At 47.2% G+C, this 20941-nt stretch overlaps 1 protein-coding gene across 4 annotated transcripts; it reads right to left on the reverse strand.

Moving 5' to 3' along the window:
* Positions 1–644: 644 nt before the first annotated feature.
* On the reverse strand, positions 645–20581 carry KIF23 (kinesin family member 23). Of its 4 annotated transcripts, none has more exons than XM_085070210.1 (24): positions 20441–20581; positions 19973–20033; positions 19419–19547; positions 18494–18599; positions 17830–17966; positions 17093–17202; positions 16108–16278; positions 15161–15202; positions 13712–13824; positions 12618–12739; positions 11876–11978; positions 11471–11550; positions 11266–11385; positions 10484–10643; positions 9054–9221; positions 8488–8645; positions 7378–7551; positions 6361–6549; positions 5617–5883; positions 4286–4516; positions 3163–3245; positions 2418–2499; positions 2137–2207; positions 645–1356 (listed from the first exon to the last, which is right to left on the reverse strand). In XM_085070210.1, exons 1-24 carry the CDS (start codon positions 20449–20451, stop codon positions 1341–1343), a joined length of 2904 nt encoding a protein of 967 aa, XP_084926336.1. In that variant the 5' UTR covers positions 20452–20581; the 3' UTR covers positions 645–1340. The 4 variants fall into 4 exon arrangements, with proteins under 4 accessions (XP_084926336.1, XP_084926334.1, XP_084926337.1 ...); XM_085070208.1 differs by having other exon boundaries at positions 19973–20036; positions 20441–20568; XM_085070211.1 differs by lacking the exon at positions 15161–15202 and having other exon boundaries at positions 19973–20036; positions 20441–20568.
* Between the last annotated feature and the right edge of the window lie 360 nt (positions 20582–20941).

Consider the following 20941-nt stretch of genomic DNA (forward strand, 5'->3'; position numbering starts at 1 on the left):
GCTTCCCATGGATCCAGCTGGGAGCTGCTCTGGAATTCATGGAATTCTTTGGGATGGGAAAACCTCACCCTTTGTCCCAACTCTGCTCTGGGAATGTTCTCCTGGAGAAGGGAAGGATCCAGGGAATCCTCAGAGCTCCAGGAGAGCTGGAGAGGGATTGGGATTTGGGATGGAGGGACAGGAAACAGGGAATGGCTTCCCACTGGGAAAGGGGATTCAGATTGATATTGAGAAGGAATTCTGGCTGGGCTGGAATTCCCAAAAAAGCTGTGGCTGCCCCTGGATCCCTGCAATGTCCAAGGCCAGGCTGGGATAACCTGGGATAGTGGGATCATCCCTGCCATGGAATGGGATCATCTCCAAGTTTTCTCCCAATCCAATCCATTTTGGGATGTGCTGATCCCAAACCTCAGGAAGAAAAGCTTTTCCATAGGTTGGAATCCCTTGGATCAGGGAAATCCCTCAAAACCAACCCCAAATTCCCTTTGCAGACCTGGAGATACAATCATCCCAACCCCATCCCTGAATCTAAGCAAATCCCAGGATTTAACATCAGAAATCATCCCAAAAAATCCCTCTCATCCCAGCATTTTGGGGTTTTTTTAGGGAAGCTGCTCCCCCTCAGCATTCCCTAAATACCAGGGTTTGGAATAAAAGGATTTATTTACGTTTTCAGATACACACAGAGACAGAGAAAATTCCCACCCCAGCCGTGAGGAAATCCCACTTTTCCCCCCATTCCCGGATGGAAAACATTCCATCATTCCCAAAGCAGGTCAGATGTCCAATCCCCGCTGCTCTGAGCGGGAATTTGGTGACTCTGGAATGTTCTGAGAGCTCCTTTTGCACATTAAATATTCCAAATTCATTCCTTCCCGGAGAAATCTGTATTCCCAAGCTTTTCCCAGTTCCGCTAAAAATCGGGAATGGCCAAAGAACACTCTTAAAGTGCTGGACTGAAATAGCAGCTCAAAAAATTCCCTCCTCCAAAGGGAGGCTCTGGAAAAGAGGGAATGATGGGAAAAGATGGATTTGGGATTAAAAAAACTGGGAAAAAGCTGGGAAAATCTCCAAGGGAAAGGCTTTGAGGTTCTATCTATGAATACAGCTCCATATGGACAGGAAGGGTTTGGAATTCCAGAGGGAGCTGGAAGATTCCCTAAATCTGTGGGAATGGACAAGTGTCCATCCGTAAATTCTTTGGGATCACCCAGGGAACCTTTTCCCAGCACAGGATTCCCAGAAACACCTCCTGGAGTGAGCACAAAGCAGTTCCCGAGGAGCAGTGGCAGCAGGGAATTCCTCAGGCTGGGAAAATCCAGGATTGCAGCGGGAGAAACTCAGGGCTTCCTGCGCCTGGAACGGGAAAAAGCCACAAAGGGTTAATCCAGAGGAATTTTGGGAGCAACCAACACCCCATTCCCGGTTTTTTCCACCCCCAAATCCCACACCTCCTTAAAAAAATCCAACATTTAATCCAAGGAATCTCCAAAAAATCCAGTATTTTCCATGTTTTTTTAGGCAGTGAGAGCATCAAACCAAGTCGATTCCAATTCTTCAATTCCCTCTTCCCACAGGGAGTTAGAATCCCAAGAAACCAAAATTTCCTGATGGATAAAATGAGAATTCCTTCCAATCAGAATTTGGGAAAGGGGCAGGAGAGGGAATCCAGTACATTCCCAACCCTATTCCACTTGGGAATGCAAACCTGAAGTGGGAATGGCAGCAAAACCAGGGGGGAAAACATTCCCTAAATTTGGAAGTTGTCAGGAAAGGAAAAGCAGCATTCCAGGAGCAATTCCATGGGCTGAGCATGGTGCTGGAATTCCCAGGGACACCTTATGGATAATTTGGGAAATTTGGAATTCCCAGGGATGCCTCGGGGATAATTTGGGAAAGAGGGAATTCTCTGTGATTCCCAACTGGTTCCATAACCATTCAGCTGGAATTTTAGCTCTGGGCAGGAATTTCCTTAGGATAAAATGAGCATTCCTTGCTATCAAAATTTGGGAAAGGAGTAGGAATCCAGGGAATTCCCAACCCTATGCCAGTCAGGAATGCAAACCTAGAGTGGGAAGGACAGCAGAGCAAGGGGGAATTCCCTGAATTTGGGAATTTTTGGGAAGCAGCACTCACTTGGGCTGGGCATGGTGCTGATATCCAGGGCCCAACGCTGATCCTGCCCTCATCTCCACAGCCACGGAGCACTGGGAACACAAAACAGTCAGGATCTGCTCTTCCCAATTCCCAGAATTATCCCAAATCTTCATCCCAAGCGGCTCTGTATTCCCCCTCCCCAGAATTCCCAGGGTTGGATGGAGCAGCCACGGAAAGGCTGGAATGGGATGATTTCGGGTCCTTCCCAAGCCATCCCAGAATTCCAGGATGAAGGAAACATTCCCGTTTTTCCAGCTCACCCTGGTTTCCACGTCAGTCCATTCCGAGTCCGGAGTGTCCCCGGCAGGATCGGGATCGGGAGGGGATGAGCGGCGCTTCCGCCTGGAATGGGAATTTGGGGGATTAAAGCACAAATCTCATGGAATGTGGGACATTCCCAGATGCTGGAAAACCCATTTGGTGCTTCCTGAATAAATCTCGGCTTCAGCAGCACCTCCTGCATCCCTGAATTCCTCCAGGTCACATTTATAGGATTTCAAGTTGGATTTTCCCGTTGGATCATACAGACTGGAGGTGGCTCCATGTGCATTCCTGGAATTCCACAATCCCAGGAGCTCAAATTCAATGTTCCACAACCTGAACCTTTGGAATTCCACAATTCCAGGAGCTCAAATTCAAGGCTCCACAATCAGAGCCTTTGAAATTCCACAATTCCAGCTCAGATTAAATGTTCCACAATTGGAACCTTCGGAATTCCGCAATTCAAGAACTCAAATTCAATGTTCCACGATCAGAACCTTTGGAATTCCACAATTCCAGAACTCAAATTCAATGTTCCACGATCAGAACCTTAGGAATTCCACAATTCCCAAAGCTCAAATTCAAGTTTCCACTACTGGAACCTTTGGAATTTCCACAATCCCAGGAGCTCAAATTCAATGTTCCACGATTGGAACCTTTGGAATTCCACAATTCCCAAAGCTCAAATTCAATGTTCCACAATGGGAACCTTTGGAATTCCCCAATTCCCGGAGCTCCACTCACCCCGTGGGAGATTCCTGCCGGAGCGTCTCGATGTCGGTGAACTGCACAGCCTGGCCACCTCCCCTGGTCTGGAAAACATCCCCCTGGAATGGGAGCAGCACAAGGAAAAGGGGGATTGGGATGGGAACAACACCGGGATTCATCCCGGAATTCCAGCGCAAGGAATTATGGACACAAATAAGCTCCTCCTGTTTCCATGGTGATGGATTGGTGCTTTTTATCATGGGAAAACACGTAAATCATGGAATCCCAAAAATCATGGCATCCCAAAAATCGTGGAATACACACAAATCGTGGGATTATGGAATTGTTGAGGTTGGAAAAGATCTTTGGGATAATCTTTGGGATGCAGCACCACTGAATGTTGTCCCCAAATGCCACATCCGTGGGATTTCCAGACATTTCCATGGATGGGGATTCCATCACTGCCCTGTTTTTCACTTCCAGGGAATCCCTGAGGCTGGAAAAGATCTCTGGGATCATCAAATCCAACCTGGGATGGATCCATGGTGTCACCCAGCCCAGAGCTCCGAGTGCCACATCCCAGAATTCCTTGGGATTGGGGGACTTGGAATCTCCTTGGGATTGAGATTCCAGAGATGGAGACTCCAAATCTCCCTGGGCAATTCCAATGGCTGACCACCCTTTTCCATGAAAAAATCCCTGCTGGAAAATGCTGATAAAATTATTTTATCTAGAAAACCATTGCAGATAAGCCAGCCTGGAATGGTTTTGAGGACACAATGATGGAGTGCTGAGAATTCCCAGGGAAAATCATGGAACTCAACTAAATTTGGAATGGTTTTGAGGACACAATGATGGAGTGCTGAGAATTCCCAGGGAAAATCTTGGAACCCAACTAAATTTGGAATGGTTCTGAGCACACAATGACCGAAAATTCCCATGGAAAAATCATGGAACCCAACTAAGTTTGGAATGGTTTTGAGGACACGATGACCAAGCACTGAGAATTCCCAGGGAAAATCATGGAACCCAACTAAATTTGGAATGATTTTGAGCAAATAATGACCCAGCACTGAGAATTCCCATGGAAAATCCCAACTAAACTTCCAACCCCGAACCAAATTCCGGCGATTCCAACACTCCCATTCTGGAGTTTCACCTTGATGAGCTTGGTCTGGATCTCTCCATCAGAAGCCAGCTCCTGGTGGGTCAGCAGGTATCGATCACACTTGGCCAGCGCCTTCTCGTCCGGAGCGACCACCGGGATGGCCTTGGGAATGTGGGGCTGGAGCAGCGTCTCGGTGGGAATGTGGGATGGTGGTTTGTGATCCACCCAGCGCTCGCCGGCCGAGCGGGAGCGCCGGTGCCGCAGCCGAGCCGCCGGAGTGCTCTGGGAGCAGGGAGAGAGGGAATGAGCTCAGGGAATGGGGGGTGGGCTGGGGGATGGCAGAGCTTGGGGAGTTGGGCCCAGTGCTGAGGGTAACACCACTGAGAGGGTGGCATTGAATTTATCATGGAATATTCCAGGCCAATCCTGTTTCTGGGGCATTAAACAACTCATGGAATATTCCAAGTCAATCCCTATTCCTTGGGCATCAAATTAGTCAAGGAATATTCCAGGCCAATTCCCGTTTCTTGGGCATCAAATTCTTCATGGAATATTCCAGGCCAATTTCCGTTTCTTCAGCATCAATTATTCATGGAATATTCCAGGCCAATCCCATTTTTTGGGCATCAAATTATTCAAGGAATATTCCAGGTCAATCCCTATTCTTTGGGCATTGAATTATTCACAGAATATTCCAGGCCAATTCCCATTTCTTGGGCATCAAATTATTCAAGGAATATTCCAGGCCAATTACTATTTTTTGGGAATTGTTGTCGAATCTGTTGCACACCATGAGACACTTCCCCCCTGCCAGGAGCTGGGGTTGCACAACTCCAGGATTTCCTGCAATGCTATAAAATGGGGCAACACCAACACCGAGAGCAGCTCCATGGAAATCTTCCATGGAAATTTATGGAATCAGCTCCTGATTTTAATGGGAATTGGGGATGAGTTTAAATCTCTTAGAGGAGTTCAAGCTGAGGAGCAGTAGAGGTTTATATCCAAGGAATGTTGGCAGGCAGGACAAGGTCAGAGCACCTTGGAAGCTGGGGAATTGCAGGATGGATTGGAGGGGAAAGGGAAAGGAAAGGGAAAGGGAAAAGGGAAACACCAGGGAAAGGGAAAAGTGAGACACCAGGGAAAGGAAAAGGGAGACACCAGGGGAAGGGAAAAGTGAGACACCAGGGAAAGGGAAACCCAAGGAAAACCACAAGGACACCCCAGCTGGAGCAGAGTGAGGTCACCTCAGAGCTCCCTACTAGTGGGAATTCTCAGCTTCCGAGGAAGCTCCAAATCCCCGGATAGGGACAGATTTGGGAACAGCTCTACTCTACATCAGGCAGACCCAGATCCCCTCAGGCCCAGCCTAGGCTCAGACTGACCCTGCAGCTTGGCTCCTCTTCCTGCTCTCCCTCCTCTCTAGCCCTGGGCACCTCCAGCACTCCTGTCCAGCACATCCCTCTCCTCCTGCTGGGGAGCTGCCCGGCTCTGCCTGGCTCCACTCCTGCTTTTTTCCTGGCTTTGGGAATGCCTTGCTTGCAGGAAGGACCCCTCTGCTCCCACTCCAGCACGCAGGAGGCCACGGAGATGCTGCTGCAGGAGTTGGAGCGCCTGGGGGCCACAGGGCTTTGCTCAGGGTCTGCAGGGCTCTGCAGGGAAGGGAGAGAGGCAGTGAGACACAGGAACAATCCAACAGGGATACAGGGAGGGACAGAGAACATCCAGGAGTTCCCATCCTGGCATGGAAAACCTAGCAGGAGAGGGGAGAGTGGATCAGGAATGGATAGGAGATGAGGAATGCGAAGCAAGAGGCTCGAGCTCTGTGCTTGGGGATGATTGAGGATGAACTTCATCCCTAAAAATGCCTGCACTTTGTCCCTAAAAAAGCTTTTCCCAGCAGGGACAGACAGGATCCAGGGCTTTCCCATCCCTAAGGATGGCAGCAGGTGGGAGAATGGGTCAAGAATCAACAGGACATGAGGAGTTCCAAGTAAGCGGCTCAAGCTCCGTGCTTGGGGAGTGCTAAGGACTGCAATCCCTAAAAACACTTCATCTGTAAAAACACTTCATCCCTAAAAACACTTCATCCCTCAAAAAGCTTTTCCCTGGATGCAGGAGTGACTCACAGGCAGAGGGGAAGGTGACACGGATCTGGGGACAGGCTTCTCCCGGTCCCTTTCCCGGGAAGGTCGCTCTGGCCTCTCTGGTCTCTCCGCCCTGGGCTCAGTGACAATGGCCTTGAGCTGCTTCAGCTTCTCGTCCTTCACCCACAGCTTGTTCTGCATCTCCAGCTGCTTGGCAGCCACGCGGCGCTCCTGCGGGAAAACAGGGAATGGCTGAGCTTGGAAAAGCCTCCAAGGTCCCAGAGTGCAGGCTGGGATGAAACCAGCTCAGAGTGTCACTTCCAGGAATTCCTTGGACACCTGCAGGGATGGGGATTCCAAACCTCCCTGGGCAGTTCCCATGTTGACAACCCTTTCCATGGGGAAATGTTCCCAGTATGCAACCTGAGCCTTTCCTGGGGCAGCTTGAGGCCATTTCCTGTCATCCCATCAATTGTTCCCTGAGAGCAAAGCCTGACACCCCAGCTGTTGCACCCCTTTCCTTCCCCTTCCATTCCTTCCCTTTCTTTTCCATACCTTTCCAGTCTTTTCTTTTTTTTCTTTCTTTTTTCTTTTCCTCTCCTCTCCCTTGCCTTCTATTCCATTCCTTTCCCTTCCTTTCCATTCTTTTTTTATTTTCCTTTCCTTTCCCTTCCCTTCCAGTTTTTCTTTTCCTCTCCCTTCCCTTCCATTCCTTTCCATTCCTTTCCTTTCAATTCCATTTTTTTTCTTTTTTTTTTCTCTTCTCCTCTTTTTCCTTTCCTTTCCTTTCCTTTCCTTTCCTTTCCTTTCCTTTCCTTTCCTTTCCTTTCCTTTCCTTTCCTTTCCTTTCCTTTCCTTTCCTTTCCTTTCCTTCTCTTTCCTTCCCTTTCCTTCCCTTCCCTTTCCCTTTCCCTATCAAGAACTCCCACAACGCCAAAGAGAAATTCCAACCCAGGACTCCCCCAGACACAGCCAATCCCTCCTTAAGAGCATCCCAGCCCCAAATCCCAAACCCCAGTTTATTTTCCCCCACTTTCCCCACTCATTCCCAGCACTCACACACTCCTTCTCCCACTTGCTGGAGGTCTCAGCCACCATGCCCTGCAGCCGAGCCTCCAGCCTCCTCTTGTCGGACGCCTGCCGCTGCAGCCTCTGGCTCTGGCTCTCCAGCTCCTGCTGCAGGTTCCTCTTGTCCTCCTCGTAAATCGACGCTGTTTTCTCCAGGATCTCGATCTGTGGGAAAAGGGCAAGGATTAGGGTGGGAATACAACCAATCCAAGTGGGAATTCCTGCTTGTGTTCTGCTGGAAATCCACATTTCCCGTTAGAAATCGCATTGGAAATTTGCAATTATAAATCGCCTGCTGGTTTGGGTTTTTTCCCTTCTTTTTCTTCTTTTTCTGCTGTCCCTGCATGATAATTCCAGGGATAATTCCTGGAGCAGGATGGGCAGGAAGTGAAGTGTCACCCTCCAGGAAAACCTTCCCAGCCCAACTTCCCCTTGTTTTAACCAATGGGAGCAAAAGGATGTGTGGGATTTTCCCAGTGGAAGATTCCCAAAGGGATCACCAGGCCATTTAGTGGGATTTTCCCACTGAAATATTCCCAAAGGGATCACCAGGCCATTTAGTGGGATTTTCCCAGTGAAATATGGGATCACCAGGCCATTTAGTGGGATTTTCCCAGTGAAAGATTCCCAATGGGATGACTTAGCATGCATTTATCACTTCCATGCTCACCTAATTAATTGCTCAAACCACACGGAATACACTCAATTTCCAACCTAAAATTCCTCAAAAAAAAAAGGTGGGAATGATCCATCTAAACAAGAAAACTGGGATAGAAGGGAGGAGTAAAAAGGGCACTACATCTGAGTTTTGTCCTGATGTCCCAATTTTGGGAAATTCCTACCATTCCTGCTTATATTTCTCTGGAAATCCCAATTTTCAGTTATAAATCAATGATAAAGTAATTATAATTTTATAATTTTTCAATTACAAATCACCCATTTGGATGTTTTTTAAAAGTCTCACCTTGTAAAAAAGCACTCAGGAAAAAATTCCCCATAAAATATTTATTCCTGGCATCAAGGAATTTACCAAATGATCCATAAAAAAACGGGATTTGTGCTCCAAAATGAGCTTTTTTGCTCCAAAATGACCCAACTGACCTTGTATTCCAAGGTTTTAATCTTCTTCTCCAGGCGTTCCAGCTCTGTCCTCTGCCCTGTGATGGTTTTCTCCTTCTCAGCCAGTTTTCCTTGGATATAGTTTTCCCTGGATATCACACTGGAGTCAAATTCCTGCAGCATCGTTTTAAAGGCAAGAACTGGAAGAGAATTTTGAGCTATTTTAGCTTTTATCCTTAATTTTCTCCCTTATCTCCATCATATCCAAAATTCTGCTTTTTCCCAACCAATCTGGGAAACAACAGAATTTTTTCCAATATTTCCAAATTGGAAAATAATTGGGAAAAATTCTTTTTTTTTTTTTTTTTTATTATTATGCTCACCCAAATTACTCAATTATTTAGGTCAATTATTATTGACCAAAGCAATTCCAATTCCAATTGGAATACACTCAATTTACAGCCTAAAATTCCTCAAAAAAAGGTGGGAATGATCAATCTAAGATCAATCTAACCATGAAAATCAGGACAGGAGGGATCCCTTGGAGGAGTAAAAAGAGCACCAAACCTGAGTTTTGCCCTGCTGTCCCAATTTTGGGAAATTCCTACCGTTTTTGGCGAATTCCTCAGCCAGCATCTGCCTGGATTTGTGGCGCTGCTCCAGCGCCTGGATCAGCTTTGGGAGAGTTTGGTCATCATTGATATCCAGGAGTTCACAGGAAGGGAGAGGAGGAAAGTTCTGGAAAAGCAGCTCAGCTGCTGATGGCTCCTCTGGTTCTGTGGGATGGAAAATCCGTCAGGAGAGGGGAAAATTCCAATGGATTGCAGGCAGGACTGGGAATGATTAATGGGAGCTGGGAGTTTCCAAGGGGTTGGGAAAGGGTTAAATGGGACAACCTGGAATTCTTGCTTTATTTTAAAAGCAGCTCCTGGACATGCAGGAACATCCCATAATTTCCTTGGCATGATTTCCTGGAATGTTGGGAGCATGGATTTATCCCAATCCCGTGGAATTCCTGAGATTCCACAGGGATACTGTGGAGGCTCCCAAATCCCAGGGCATTGGGGATGCTGTGGCTCTGTTAAAGCTCCAAGGAATTGGTTCAAAATGGAATTCCCAGCTTATAGTTCCTAAAAGAAAACTGGGATGGGATTGTGGGATTATGGAATGGTTTGGGTTGGAAGGGATATTAAAGGGATCCCATTCCACAGGCAGGGATATTCCCATTATCCCAGGTCATCCCAGCCTGGCCTTGGACATTCCAGGGATCCAGGGGCAGCCACAGCTTCTCTGGAAATTCCAGCCCAGCCAGAATTCCTTCCCAATATCCATCTGAATCTCCCCTTCCCAGTGGGAAACCATTCCCTGTTCCTCCATCCCTTTATCCCAGTCCCTCTCCAGCTTTCCTGGAGCTCCTTTAGGCTCTGGAAGGAGCTCTGAGTTCTTCCTGGAGTTTCCCCTCTCCAGGTGAACATTCCAGAGCAGAATTCCCACTCCAGGTGAATATTCCAGAGCAGAATTCTCTCTCCAGGAATGTTAATTCCCCTCTCCAAGTGAACATTCCAGAGCAGAATTCCTCTATCCAGGTAAATATTCCAGATCAGAATTCCAATTCCCACTCCAAGTAACATTCCCAGAGCAGAATTCCCTATCCTGGTGAACATGCCAGGACAGAATTCCCTCTCCAGGCAAACATTCCAGAGCAGAATTCCCACTCCAGGAATGTCAATTCCCCACTCCAGATGAACATTTCCAGAGCAGAATTCCCATTTCAGATGAACATTCCAGAGCAGAATTCCCACTCCAAGTAAACATTCCCAGAGCAGAATTCCCTCTCTAGATGAACATCCCAGAGCAGAATTCCTTCTCCAGATGAACATTCCCAAGCAGAATTCCCTGTCCAGATAAACATTCCAGAGCAGAATTCCCCTATCCAGGCAAACATTCCCAAGCAGAATTCCCTGTCCAGATAAACATTCCCAAGCAGAATTCCCTCTCCAGGCAAACATTCCCAAGCAGAATTCCCCCCAGCACTCACCCACTCCCACAGGACCTCCCCTCATCTCGAGTTTCCGGGCTAACTCCTCGCGGAACGCCAGGTTCCGGAAGCGCCGGCCGGGAGTGAGACCACACAGGGGTTTGTCCACAGGCCTGGCCACCTCCACCTCCTGGGTCATCTCTGCAAAACGCATCACTTGCTGCAAGAAAACAGGGAAAATACACCTGGAGCTGCTGGAGCTGGAACTGGAGTGGCTAAAATCAGGGAAAAGTGATTAGGGTAATTCAAAGGTATCCAAAATTTGAAGGAAAAAATGTCCGAAATTCTGGGGAAAAACTGTTGAAACTTCAGCAGGAAAAGGTCAAAAATTCTGAGGGAAAAATGTCCAAAATTCCAGTGGAAAATGTCCAAAATTCTCATGGAAAAATGTCAAAAAAAGAAAAAAAAAAAGAATTATCCAGGTGAAATCTCAAGGAGTTGCCAGTGGTAGTTTTGGGATCATTAGGAAACTTTCCCAGGAATATCTCCCCAAAACTTTGGGCAGAGAGAGCTGGAATTCTTGGAATGGTAGGGATTAAGCAACTAAAGGACTCCATGGAATTCTGGGAAGAAGAAAATCTTTCCCACTCTCCAAGCAAGGAGCGTGTGGAATTTGAACAGGAAAAATCAGATTTATAGGGAAGATTTTCTTATAAAATCATAACTGGAGTGTTCAAACAATTATTATTCCTCATATCCACTGGAATCCAGGAATCCAGGGATAGGAATTACAGGAAATGACAGGGAAAAGGAGCAGGAAGGAATGGGAAAAGGGAATTTACCAGGCTCTCCTCATAGTCCTCAGCCTTGGGATTCACACACACGATCATCCGAACCTTCCCTTCTCCATCGAAGTAGTTCTTGAAGAGGTGAGTCAGTTTGGAATCTCTGTATGGAACCATCTGGGAATAGAGCCCAGGGAATTCCCTGTCAATTTCCATTATCCCCATGACCAAAATAAAGGATAATCAGATAAGGAATTCCCACCTTGTTTGTTCCATACAGTTGGTTTTCCCGGAGAACCTCGATGCATGTCCTTAGTGTCATCAGTGATTGGTTGATATTCCCTAAAAACCAGCAAAGACAAGGAAAAAACTCCCTTGGAGCACGTTCCCAAATTATCCAGAAGAATAAACTCCCTTGGATCACATTCCCAAATTCTCCAGAAGAACAAACTGCCTAATTAATTAATGATGTTTGCTCCAGATAATTGCTCTAATTAATTGAAGTGCTGCTGCAAACTCGTGGTTTCCAAACAGCAAGACTTAAGGTCATCAAATCCTGACTGATCACAACAGACAATTCCTGGGATTCTTCCCCAGGAGCCAGGATTAGCAGGAGCTTCATTAGCAGAGTTAATTAGCAGAGTTAATTAGCAGGGGAGGTTCCTACCTGCTTCCCTCAGCCTGTTGCCCTCGGCTTTGGTCCTGTTGGTTCTCTCGCTTCCCGCCAGATCCACCAGGGACAGCTGGCTCAGGGTGATCTGCTCCTTTTCCTGGATCACAGCAAATCCCATCAGCCTGGATCCCCGAGGGAATCCTGCCCAGGGGCTGGGGACACCTCATCCCAGAGCATTCCAGAGAATCATTCCAAAGGATCATTCCAAAGAATCATTCCAAAGAATGTGAGGGATGCAAGCTCAGAGGGATTTGTACAGCACAGGGAGCTGCACAGCTTTTTTTGGGAAAAGCCATACCAGAAAACCCATACCAGCTTTTTTTGGGAAAAACTTTACCAGTTTTATTTGGGAAAAGCCATATCAATTTTTTTGGGAAAAGCCAAACCACATTTTTTGGGAAAAGCCATACCAGATTTTTTGGGAAGAGCCATATGAGCTTTATTGGGGAAAAGCCGGACCATTTTTTTTTGGGAAAAGTCATACCAGCTTTATTTGGAAAAACCCATCCCAGCTTTTTTGGGAAGAGGTTTGGCAGATTCCCTCCTGCCTTGGGCCACAGGACTGAAATCATAGTCAGATCACCCAATTTGAGATTCCCAACAAAGCAAACCCAAGGAATCAGCAGGGAATTAACCTCCATTCTAACGGTGTTTCCATTAAGAGAAGATTCCTTCTCCAAACTGGAGGTTTCCAAGGTCACCTGCAGGAAATTCCCGTGGGATAAACAGAACCCACCTGGAGCACATTGTCCCCATCAGCATCCAGAGGAGCCTGGGCCAGTTTGATGATGAACACCGAGTGCGATCGGCTGGACTCGCGGTTGAGCTGCGTGTTGGCGATGCGCCGCTTCTTCTGCCCTGCTCCGACAGAAAATTCCCAGCAATTCCCAAAAATTCCCACCTATTCCCACATTTCCACCTATTCCAGCATGAGATCTCACAGCTCCAACACACAATTCCCAAAATTCTCACATTTTCACCTATTCCCACATTTCCCACCTATTCCAGCATTAGATCTCGCAGCTACAACACACACAATTCCCAAAAATTCCCAAAATTCACAGCAGATCTCACAGCTCCAACACACACAATTCCCAAAAATTCCCACATTTTCCACCTATTCCCAAAAATTCCCACATTTCCCAAAAATTCCCACTTATTCCAGCATGAGATCTCACAGATCCAGCACACACAATTCCCAAAATTCCCACATTTATTCCAGCATGAGATCTCACAGGTCCAACACACCATTCCCAAAAACTCCCACATTTCCACCTATTCTGGCATCAGATCTCACAGCTCCAGCACACACAATTCCCAAAATTCACACATTTCCCACCTATTCCCACATTTCCCACCTATTCTAGCATCAGAAGTCACAGCTCCAACACACACAATTCCCAAAAATTCCCACATTTAATTCCCAAAATTCCCACATTTCCCACCCATTCCATCACCAGATCTCACAGGGATATTGGGAAGGGTTGGGAATGGGAATGAACACCCAGGGAATACTCCATCCCTGGAAGTGCCCAATTCCATGGAATTCTCCTCACCCATGGATGTTGAAGGTGCTGGGATGTGGGAAGAACCCAGAATTCCAAGATTTCCCACTCCAAAATCCCTGAATTCCAAGATTTCCCACTCCAAAAGCCCTGAATTCCAAGATTTCCCTCTCCAAAATCCCTGTATTCCAAGATTTCCCTCTCCAAAAGCCCTGAATTCCAAGATTTCCCTCTCCAAAAGACCTGAATTCCAAGATTTCCCTCCCCAAAACTCCTGAATTCCAAGATTTATCTCACCAAAAGCCCAGAATCCCAAGATTTTTACCTCTCCAGAAGACCTCAAAAGCTTCCTCAGTGGATTTGACCTCCACCTCGGTGCAGCCAGTGACATACATGTTGTGGTTCTGATCTTCCCGCAGGATTTTGGACTGGGGAGGTCTTTGGGATAATGGGAAAGAGGGAAAAGAAAGATCCTGTTAGAGGGGAGGTTTTGGGATGATTTGGTGTTGGGTGTGGTTTTTGAAGGGTGAAATTTGGGGGGAAAAGGGGAATTTGGTGAGGGAAATGAGTGAAATTATGGGGGAAATGTTGAAATTTGTGGAGGAAATGTCCAAAATTCCAGGGGAAAATGTTCAAAATTCTTGGGGGGAAATGTCCAAAATTTGGAGGGAAAACGTAAAAAATTTCAGGGGAAAAATGTCCAAAATTCTGGGGGAGAAATGACAAAAATTCTGAGGGAAAATGTAAAAAATTCTGAGGGAAAAATGTCCAAAATCCAAGGAAAAAAGTGCAAAATTGCAAGGGAAAAATGTCCAAAATTCCAGGGGGAAAATGTCCAAAATTGTGAGGGAAAACATATTGACAATTCAGGGGGAAAATGTCCACAATTCCAAGGGAAAAAATGTCCAGAATTCCAGGGGAAAAATTACCAAAATTCTGGGGGGTAAAAGGTCAAAAATTCTGAGGGAAAACCTCAAAAATTCAAGGGGAAAAATGTCAAAAATTCCAAGGGAAAAATATAAAAAAATTCCAGGGAAAACCCGTCGAAAATTCAGGGGGAAAAGGTAAACAATTTTGAGGGAAAAACGTTCAAAATTCCAAGGGAAAAATGCCCAAAATTCTGGGGAAAAACGTCAAAAATGTCCAAAATTCCCAGGGAAAAATGTCCAGAATTCCAGGGGAAAAATGTCCAGAATTCCAGGGGAAAAATGTCCAGAATTCCAGGGGAAAAACAACCAAAATTCTAAGGGAAAACCTCAAAAATTCAAGGGGGAAAATGTCAAATATTCCACGGGAAAACATCCAAAATTCTGAGGGGAAAATGTCAAAAATTCAGAGGGAAATTGTCCACAATTCTGGGGAAAAATGTCAAAAAATCAGAGGAGAAAGGTCAAGAATTCTGAGGAAAAACATCAAAAATTCAAAGGGAAAACGTCCAAAATGTGGAGGGAAAAGCTCAAAATTCTCAGAGGGAAAGCTCCAGATTCCTGGGGAAAAGTTCAACGATCCATCAAAAAGCTGGAAAAATGGGACCACAGGACACAGACACACAGGCAGGATTAGTGACACTCCAGCTACCGCTCGAATTAGCAGCTAATTAATTAATGAATTGCCGTTAATTGCTGCGGTGGCAGTGATGGCTTTTCTACAAGCACACAGAAGCGAGGAGAGCATCCTAGATTTCCTAGGAAAAAAGCAAGGGAAGCTAAGGAATTTTCTGCTTCTACTCGAGGGGAATGGCACTGGAAAAATGGGAATGACATGCTGGACATACAGAAAGTCTCCATTTCTCACGGGGGTGTTGCAATTGTTCCACCTAGCAAAAAAATGGGGGAAAAAAGGTTAAATCCTGGATTTCTGCCCCAAATCTTCCCATGTCTCACTGAGATTCCAAGAGGGAGAAATCATCCAAGGTTTTTTTCTAGGATGGGCTTTGGGAATAAACTTCAAACCATGTGGGTCTCCTTTAATTAACACAGTTCTGATGGATTCCTTTAATTATTTCATTATTTATTTAATTACTATTATTGGAATTTTAATAAATGGATTCCAAGTTGGATTTTTCCTGCTAATTTTAGGTATCCCAAGTGCAAACCTTTGGAAAAATATCCATGATTTAATTAAAGGGACAATGAATTTCTGGTTTTATGGGAATTGCTGATATCAATGGAATAATATGGAAATGCAGAGCAGCAAACCAGTGGTTTTCACTTTTTCCAGAGGAAAAAAAGCTCTGGAGTGGTTTTGTTCCAAATTGAAATTCCATGTTAGAACAGCAGGGATAGACTGGGAATTTCAATTGGGATTGTATCCAAAGTGATACAATTGACTAATTAATTAAAGGTTTGTTTCTTAATCACCCATCTTAATGAGGGAGCACCAAGTCTTGGCCACCAGAACTGAAATATTCCTGTCTGGATTCTTTTCCGTGTGTTTTTAACAGCAATTCCCAGGAATTCCAAGCCAGGATCCCTAAGATCACAGCCAAAAATCCACAGTGGAGATCCTACAAAATCCTCCCCGGAGTGGGAATGTGGGAATTCCCAAACTCCAAGGGTTTGACGAGTTCAAAAGGAGGTTGTAGATCTCAACGTGGGATTTTTATCCTCATCCTGCTCTCCCAGCGTTTTGCTGTCGATTCCCAAAGCCCAGATTCCTGTGGAAAATCCCGGATTCCCAAAGCCCAGATTCCTGTGGAAAATCCCGGATTCCCAGACTCACTTGGGTTTGATGGAATCCCCAGGGGTTTCCTCCAGCAGGTCGTAGATGTAGTTGTTGTAGATCTCAATGTAGGACACAAACACTCCATAGACATTGTCCTCATCCACCTCCTCGGCCCGGCACTGATCCTGCACCTGGATCATGTCGGCAAATTCCGGATCCAGCTGCCTCCTGCGGGAAACACACAGGGATGGAATTCCCTCCTGGGAGTCATTCCCAGCTCAGCGCGGATCGGCGGGGTTGGGGTGGGGAAATGAGCAAGAATTCCCAAGATTTGGGGTTTGGGGTGTGCTGGGCACTGCCAGGAGTTGGAATTCCAGGGTTGAAATTCCAGGATCCAACTAAAGGAAATTCCATGATCCAACTAAAGGAAATTCCATGATCCAACCAAGGAAATTCCACGATTCAATGAGGAAATCCCATGCTGAAATTCCATGAGTCAACTGAGGAAATTTCTTGGTTGGAATTCTATGATCTGAGGAAATTCCACGGTTAAAATTCCATGATCTGAGGAAATTCCACAGTTGAAATTCCATGGTTGAAATGCCATGATCTGAGAGAATTCCACAGCTGAAATTCCATGATCCAACTGAGGAAATTCCACAGTTGAAATTCCATGATCCAACTGAGGAAATTACATGGGTCTATGGAAATATCTCAAAAAGGAATCCCACAGGATCCTTACTCAACATTTAATCCTGGCTTTAACAGGTATAAAAAGCTAGGCTGACCCTAATTCTGATCCCCTAAATAATCCCTCAAACCCCATGGAATACACTCATTTTCCATTAATATTTAATTAATTACTATTAATAACCCCCCATGGCAGGGGATGGAACTAGATCAATTTAAGTTCCCTCCCAATTGGAATTTTCCAATTTTCCTCTCATTTCTTCCAGGCAAGAGGCCCAAAAGGAATGAAGCCACCCTGAAAGAGCCCCATTTCCTGGGAATGAATTCCCTGCCTTTCTCCAGAGTCACTCACTTCCCAGCTGGAGTTTTTGGGACAGGCAGAGCCTCTCTCCTCTGGCGCTCCAGCAGAGCATCCACGTCGCTCTGCACTTCCACCCCGTTCTTGTCATCCAGCTTGAAAACCTGCAGGAAAAACCAGGAATTTCAGCCAATTCCAACATTCTGTGGTGGCTGAGAAACCATGGTTTGATTTGGTAATTAATTAGTTTGATTAGGTTGGTATTAATTAATACCATGCTCCTCACTGGCACTCAACCCACTGAGATCTGACAGCAATGATTTCCAAAAGAATATTTTATAAAAGCTCCCGAGGATGAGAATTCCAGGATTATTTCAGTATATTTAGACACCAAAAATCCTGAGGAATTTTGGGAAAAGCCTCCCAGTCCCTCTGATTTGGTTGCCAAGATGGTGATCAAAGGTCAGACTGATCTTGGAGGTCTTTCCCAACCTCAATGATTTGGTGATTTTGGAGATGAATTCCTGTTGCTTTTGGATTGTGTGGAGCTCATTCCAGAATCTGGAAAAATTCCTATTTAATTATCTTTAATTAAAGAACAATCAACTATTTCAGAATAACCAGACCCCAGATCTCCATCCTCAGCCCTGCTCCTCACATCCCAAAGGCATTGGGTGTTTTTCTCTTCCAAGCCCTCTGCTCCCAGGCGGGATTTGTTCAGAGCAAACCCATGATCCAGGGATTTCTGGGATTATCCCAGGGATTCCTGGGATTCAGGAGGAGGCACTCACGAATCTCTTGGCCTGGTAGGGGCCGATGCTGTTGAAGATCATGGCCAGGCAGCGTGGCAGGAGCCCCCCATCCCCGGGGGATCCCGTCATGGTGTGGGTTTTCCCGCTGCCCGTCACGCCGTAGGTGAACAGCAGACCTGGGAAGGGCAGGAAAAGAGTCAGCAGTGGGATTTAGGGAAAAAAAAACCAGTGGAAATATTCCAGTTAAAAGGGTTTGTGGCTCTTGTTGATCGTCACAAAAATTGGGAATATCCATTGCCCTCTCCAAGATCCACCTGGAAGCAAAAATCGGTGCTGGCAGAGGTTGTCCCAATCCCTGGAATGTTCCACGCCAGGCTGGATGGAGTTTGGAGAAAACTGGGATAGTGGAAGGTGTCCCTGCCCAGGTGACTGGATCATCCCTTCCCACCCAAACCATTCCAGAACTCCAAAATGGTTTAATTCCATATTAATTAAACCATGAATTATTCCATATTCCATTCCAAATATTCCATAACCATTAATAACTCCATTATGAATTATTCCACATGGCTATTCCACAGCCAGGTTTAAGAGCTTCCAGGGGTGTTGTGTGAGGAGCTGAGCCACAATTCCACACAAACAAGGTCAGAGCCATGAAATCCTGGGAAAGGGAGTCACTCCAGGCACAGGGAATTTTTCTCACCGTTTTTGCCGCGGATCAGATCCTCCACCAGAGGTTTGGCCACCACGTCAAAGAGCTCCTTCTGCAGCACCAGAGTGCCAAACACCTCCTTGAAGGAATACTGGGTCTGCCGAGAGAGGGAAAACCAGCCTGGACCTCCCATGGAGGAGAGAATTCCCAGTTTGCAGCTGCACCTGGAATTCCCTGGGAGTTCCCACTGTAATCCACACAAAAGCTGAGCAAAGGAGCATCAATCATGGAGCTGATCTCTCATTTAATGTGATTTTATTTGGATATTTTCCCAGGGTAGCCTCATTTTCAGTTCAAATCTGTTTTTTTTTTTTAATTAATCCAATCATTTTTCCACCAGAACACTTGTTTGGGTAAATACCTGAATTTTAAGTTTCCGAACAAAACTCCATTTACCAAAATTTAATTAACCTTTGCCTGTTGGATTGAAACCTTTGAAGATCCCTTCATGCATTTCCCGTAAGGATTTTCCAGCTAAAATTGGAATCAAAATATTCTGCATCCCAGCTGACATTCCTGCATAGAGAACTTGTGGATTCCTCATCCCTGGAAGTGTCCAAGGCCAGGCTGGAGCAGCCTGGAATAGTGGAAAGTGTGGATAGGGATGGAATTGCATGAGCTTTTGGGTCACTTCCATAGATTTTAAATTTAAGGAAGTGATTTTTTTTTGGGAGGTTGAAAAAATCCTGATTTTGCACTCCGCAAGTCCCACAAACCAGGGGAAAAACATGGAAAGCAGGGAAAAGGATTTGGATACTGAATCCATGGAATTCCAAAATGGTTTGAGTGGGAAGAGACCTTAAAGACAATGGATAGGGACACCTCCCACTAGCTCAGATTGCTGTAACAATTCCCAGGGATGGGGCAGCGATTCCATGGGAATTCCCGGCTGGAATGCAGCGATCCCGATGCTCACCTCGCGGTACTCGCCATTGCGGAACACCCGGTAGCCCTCGGGAGGGTGGATCTGCACGGTGCTCTCGTTGATCACCTCGATGCAGCACTCCTGATCGGCTCGGCTCAGCGGCCGAACCCGGCAGTACACCTGGAACGGGAGAGCTGGGAGTGAGGAGAAACCTGGAACGGGAGAGCTGGGAGTGAAGAGAAACCTGGGAGAGCTGGGAATGAGGATAAACCTGGAACGGGAGAGCTGGAAATGACGAGAAACCTGGAATGGGAGAGCTGGGAGTGAGGAGGGATCGGGATGAATCCTCCGGGCAGCCGGTAAAAAACCGGGAATAAGGAGATGGGAATGAGGAGGGATCGGGATGAACCCCTGGGTAAAAACCTGGAATGGGAGAGCTGGGAACGAGGGGGGATCGGGATGAACTCCCAGGGAATCAGGTAAAAAGCCGGGAATAAGGAGAGGTAGGAATGAGGGGGAATCGGGAGGAACCCCCCCGGTAAAAAACCTGGAATGGGAGAGGTGGGAATGAGGGGATACCGGGATACCCAGGGGGCCGAACTCACCCCCACGGGGTCCTTCAGAGTGGGGTTCGTGGGCTTCTTCGGCCGCCGCGGCGTCTTGGCCCTACTGAGGGGAGAGACCGTGAGGGGAAACAGGGAAAAGGGAGAAACCGTGAGGGGAAACCGGGAAAAGGGGAGAAACCGTGAGGGGAAACAGGAAAAGGGGAGAAACAGTGAAGGGAAACCGGGAAAAGGGGGACAGGGACGGGAAAGGAATCGGGAAGGGGCGGAGAACAGGGAGAAGGGGTTAAAAACCGGGAGAGAAAGGGGGAAAGGAACCGGGGGAGAGCGGGGAGCCGTGAGGGGACCAGGGGGACAACCGAGGGACCGGAGGAGGACCGGGAAGGGCTGGGAAGAGCCGGGAGACAGGGGGAAGAGCCGGGCGGGGGGGGAGCCGCCAGGGGCGGCGGCCACACCCTACACCGGGGAGCCCCGGCCCGCGCCCCGCAGCCGCCCCCGCTCGCCACTCACGCCGCCTTCATGTCGCTGTCGCCGCCGCTGTCGCGACAGGCCCGAGGGTGGCTGCGGGCTGAGAGCGAGCTGCGGCCGCGCGCCCGCCGCGATTCAAATCCGGCCAATCAGCGCTCGCGCCCGTGGCGACGTCATCACGGCACGGCATCTCCATGGCGACGGCGAAGGGGCGCGGCCCGGGGAGAGTGCGCCGCCTGGTGGCTGCGGGGTAGACGGTGGAGCGACCGCGGGTTCGAATCCCGGTCCCGGCGGGTCCCGCTTTTCCCGGGAGTTTTTCCCGGTTTTCCCTGGTTTTTTCCCCTTTTTATGCGCCTCATTCCGATCTCTGAGTTAAACTGGTCGAAATCATCTCGTCTGCACGCTCAGGGCTTCCCTGCCTGCCTGCCTGCCTGGAGGTGACTCAGTCAATCAGTTAATTAACAACGAGTTGGAAACGAGTTAATTCCCAACCTGCGGGAAACGAGTTAATTCCCAACCCGTGGGAAATGATCCGTGGTGGAA

The sequence above is a fragment of the Lichenostomus cassidix genome, chromosome 10, assembly GCF_008360975.1.
Source record: "Lichenostomus cassidix isolate B80296 chromosome 10, HeHo_3.0, whole genome shotgun sequence".
Classification (NCBI taxonomy): Eukaryota; Metazoa; Chordata; class Aves; order Passeriformes; family Meliphagidae; genus Lichenostomus; species Lichenostomus cassidix.

What these genes read in the sequence shown, in the direction of transcription:
- KIF23 (XM_085070208.1), bottom strand. An exon ending in GGGGATTCCATCAAACCCAA is followed by an intron (nt 15,203 to 16,107) that starts GTGAGTCTGGGA and finishes TTTTTTTGCTAG; the next exon opens with GTGGAACAATTGCAACACCC. An exon ending in AACTGTATGGAACAAACAAG is followed by an intron (nt 11,386 to 11,470) that starts GTGGGAATTCCT and finishes CTCTATTCCCAG; the next exon opens with ATGGTTCCATACAGAGATTC.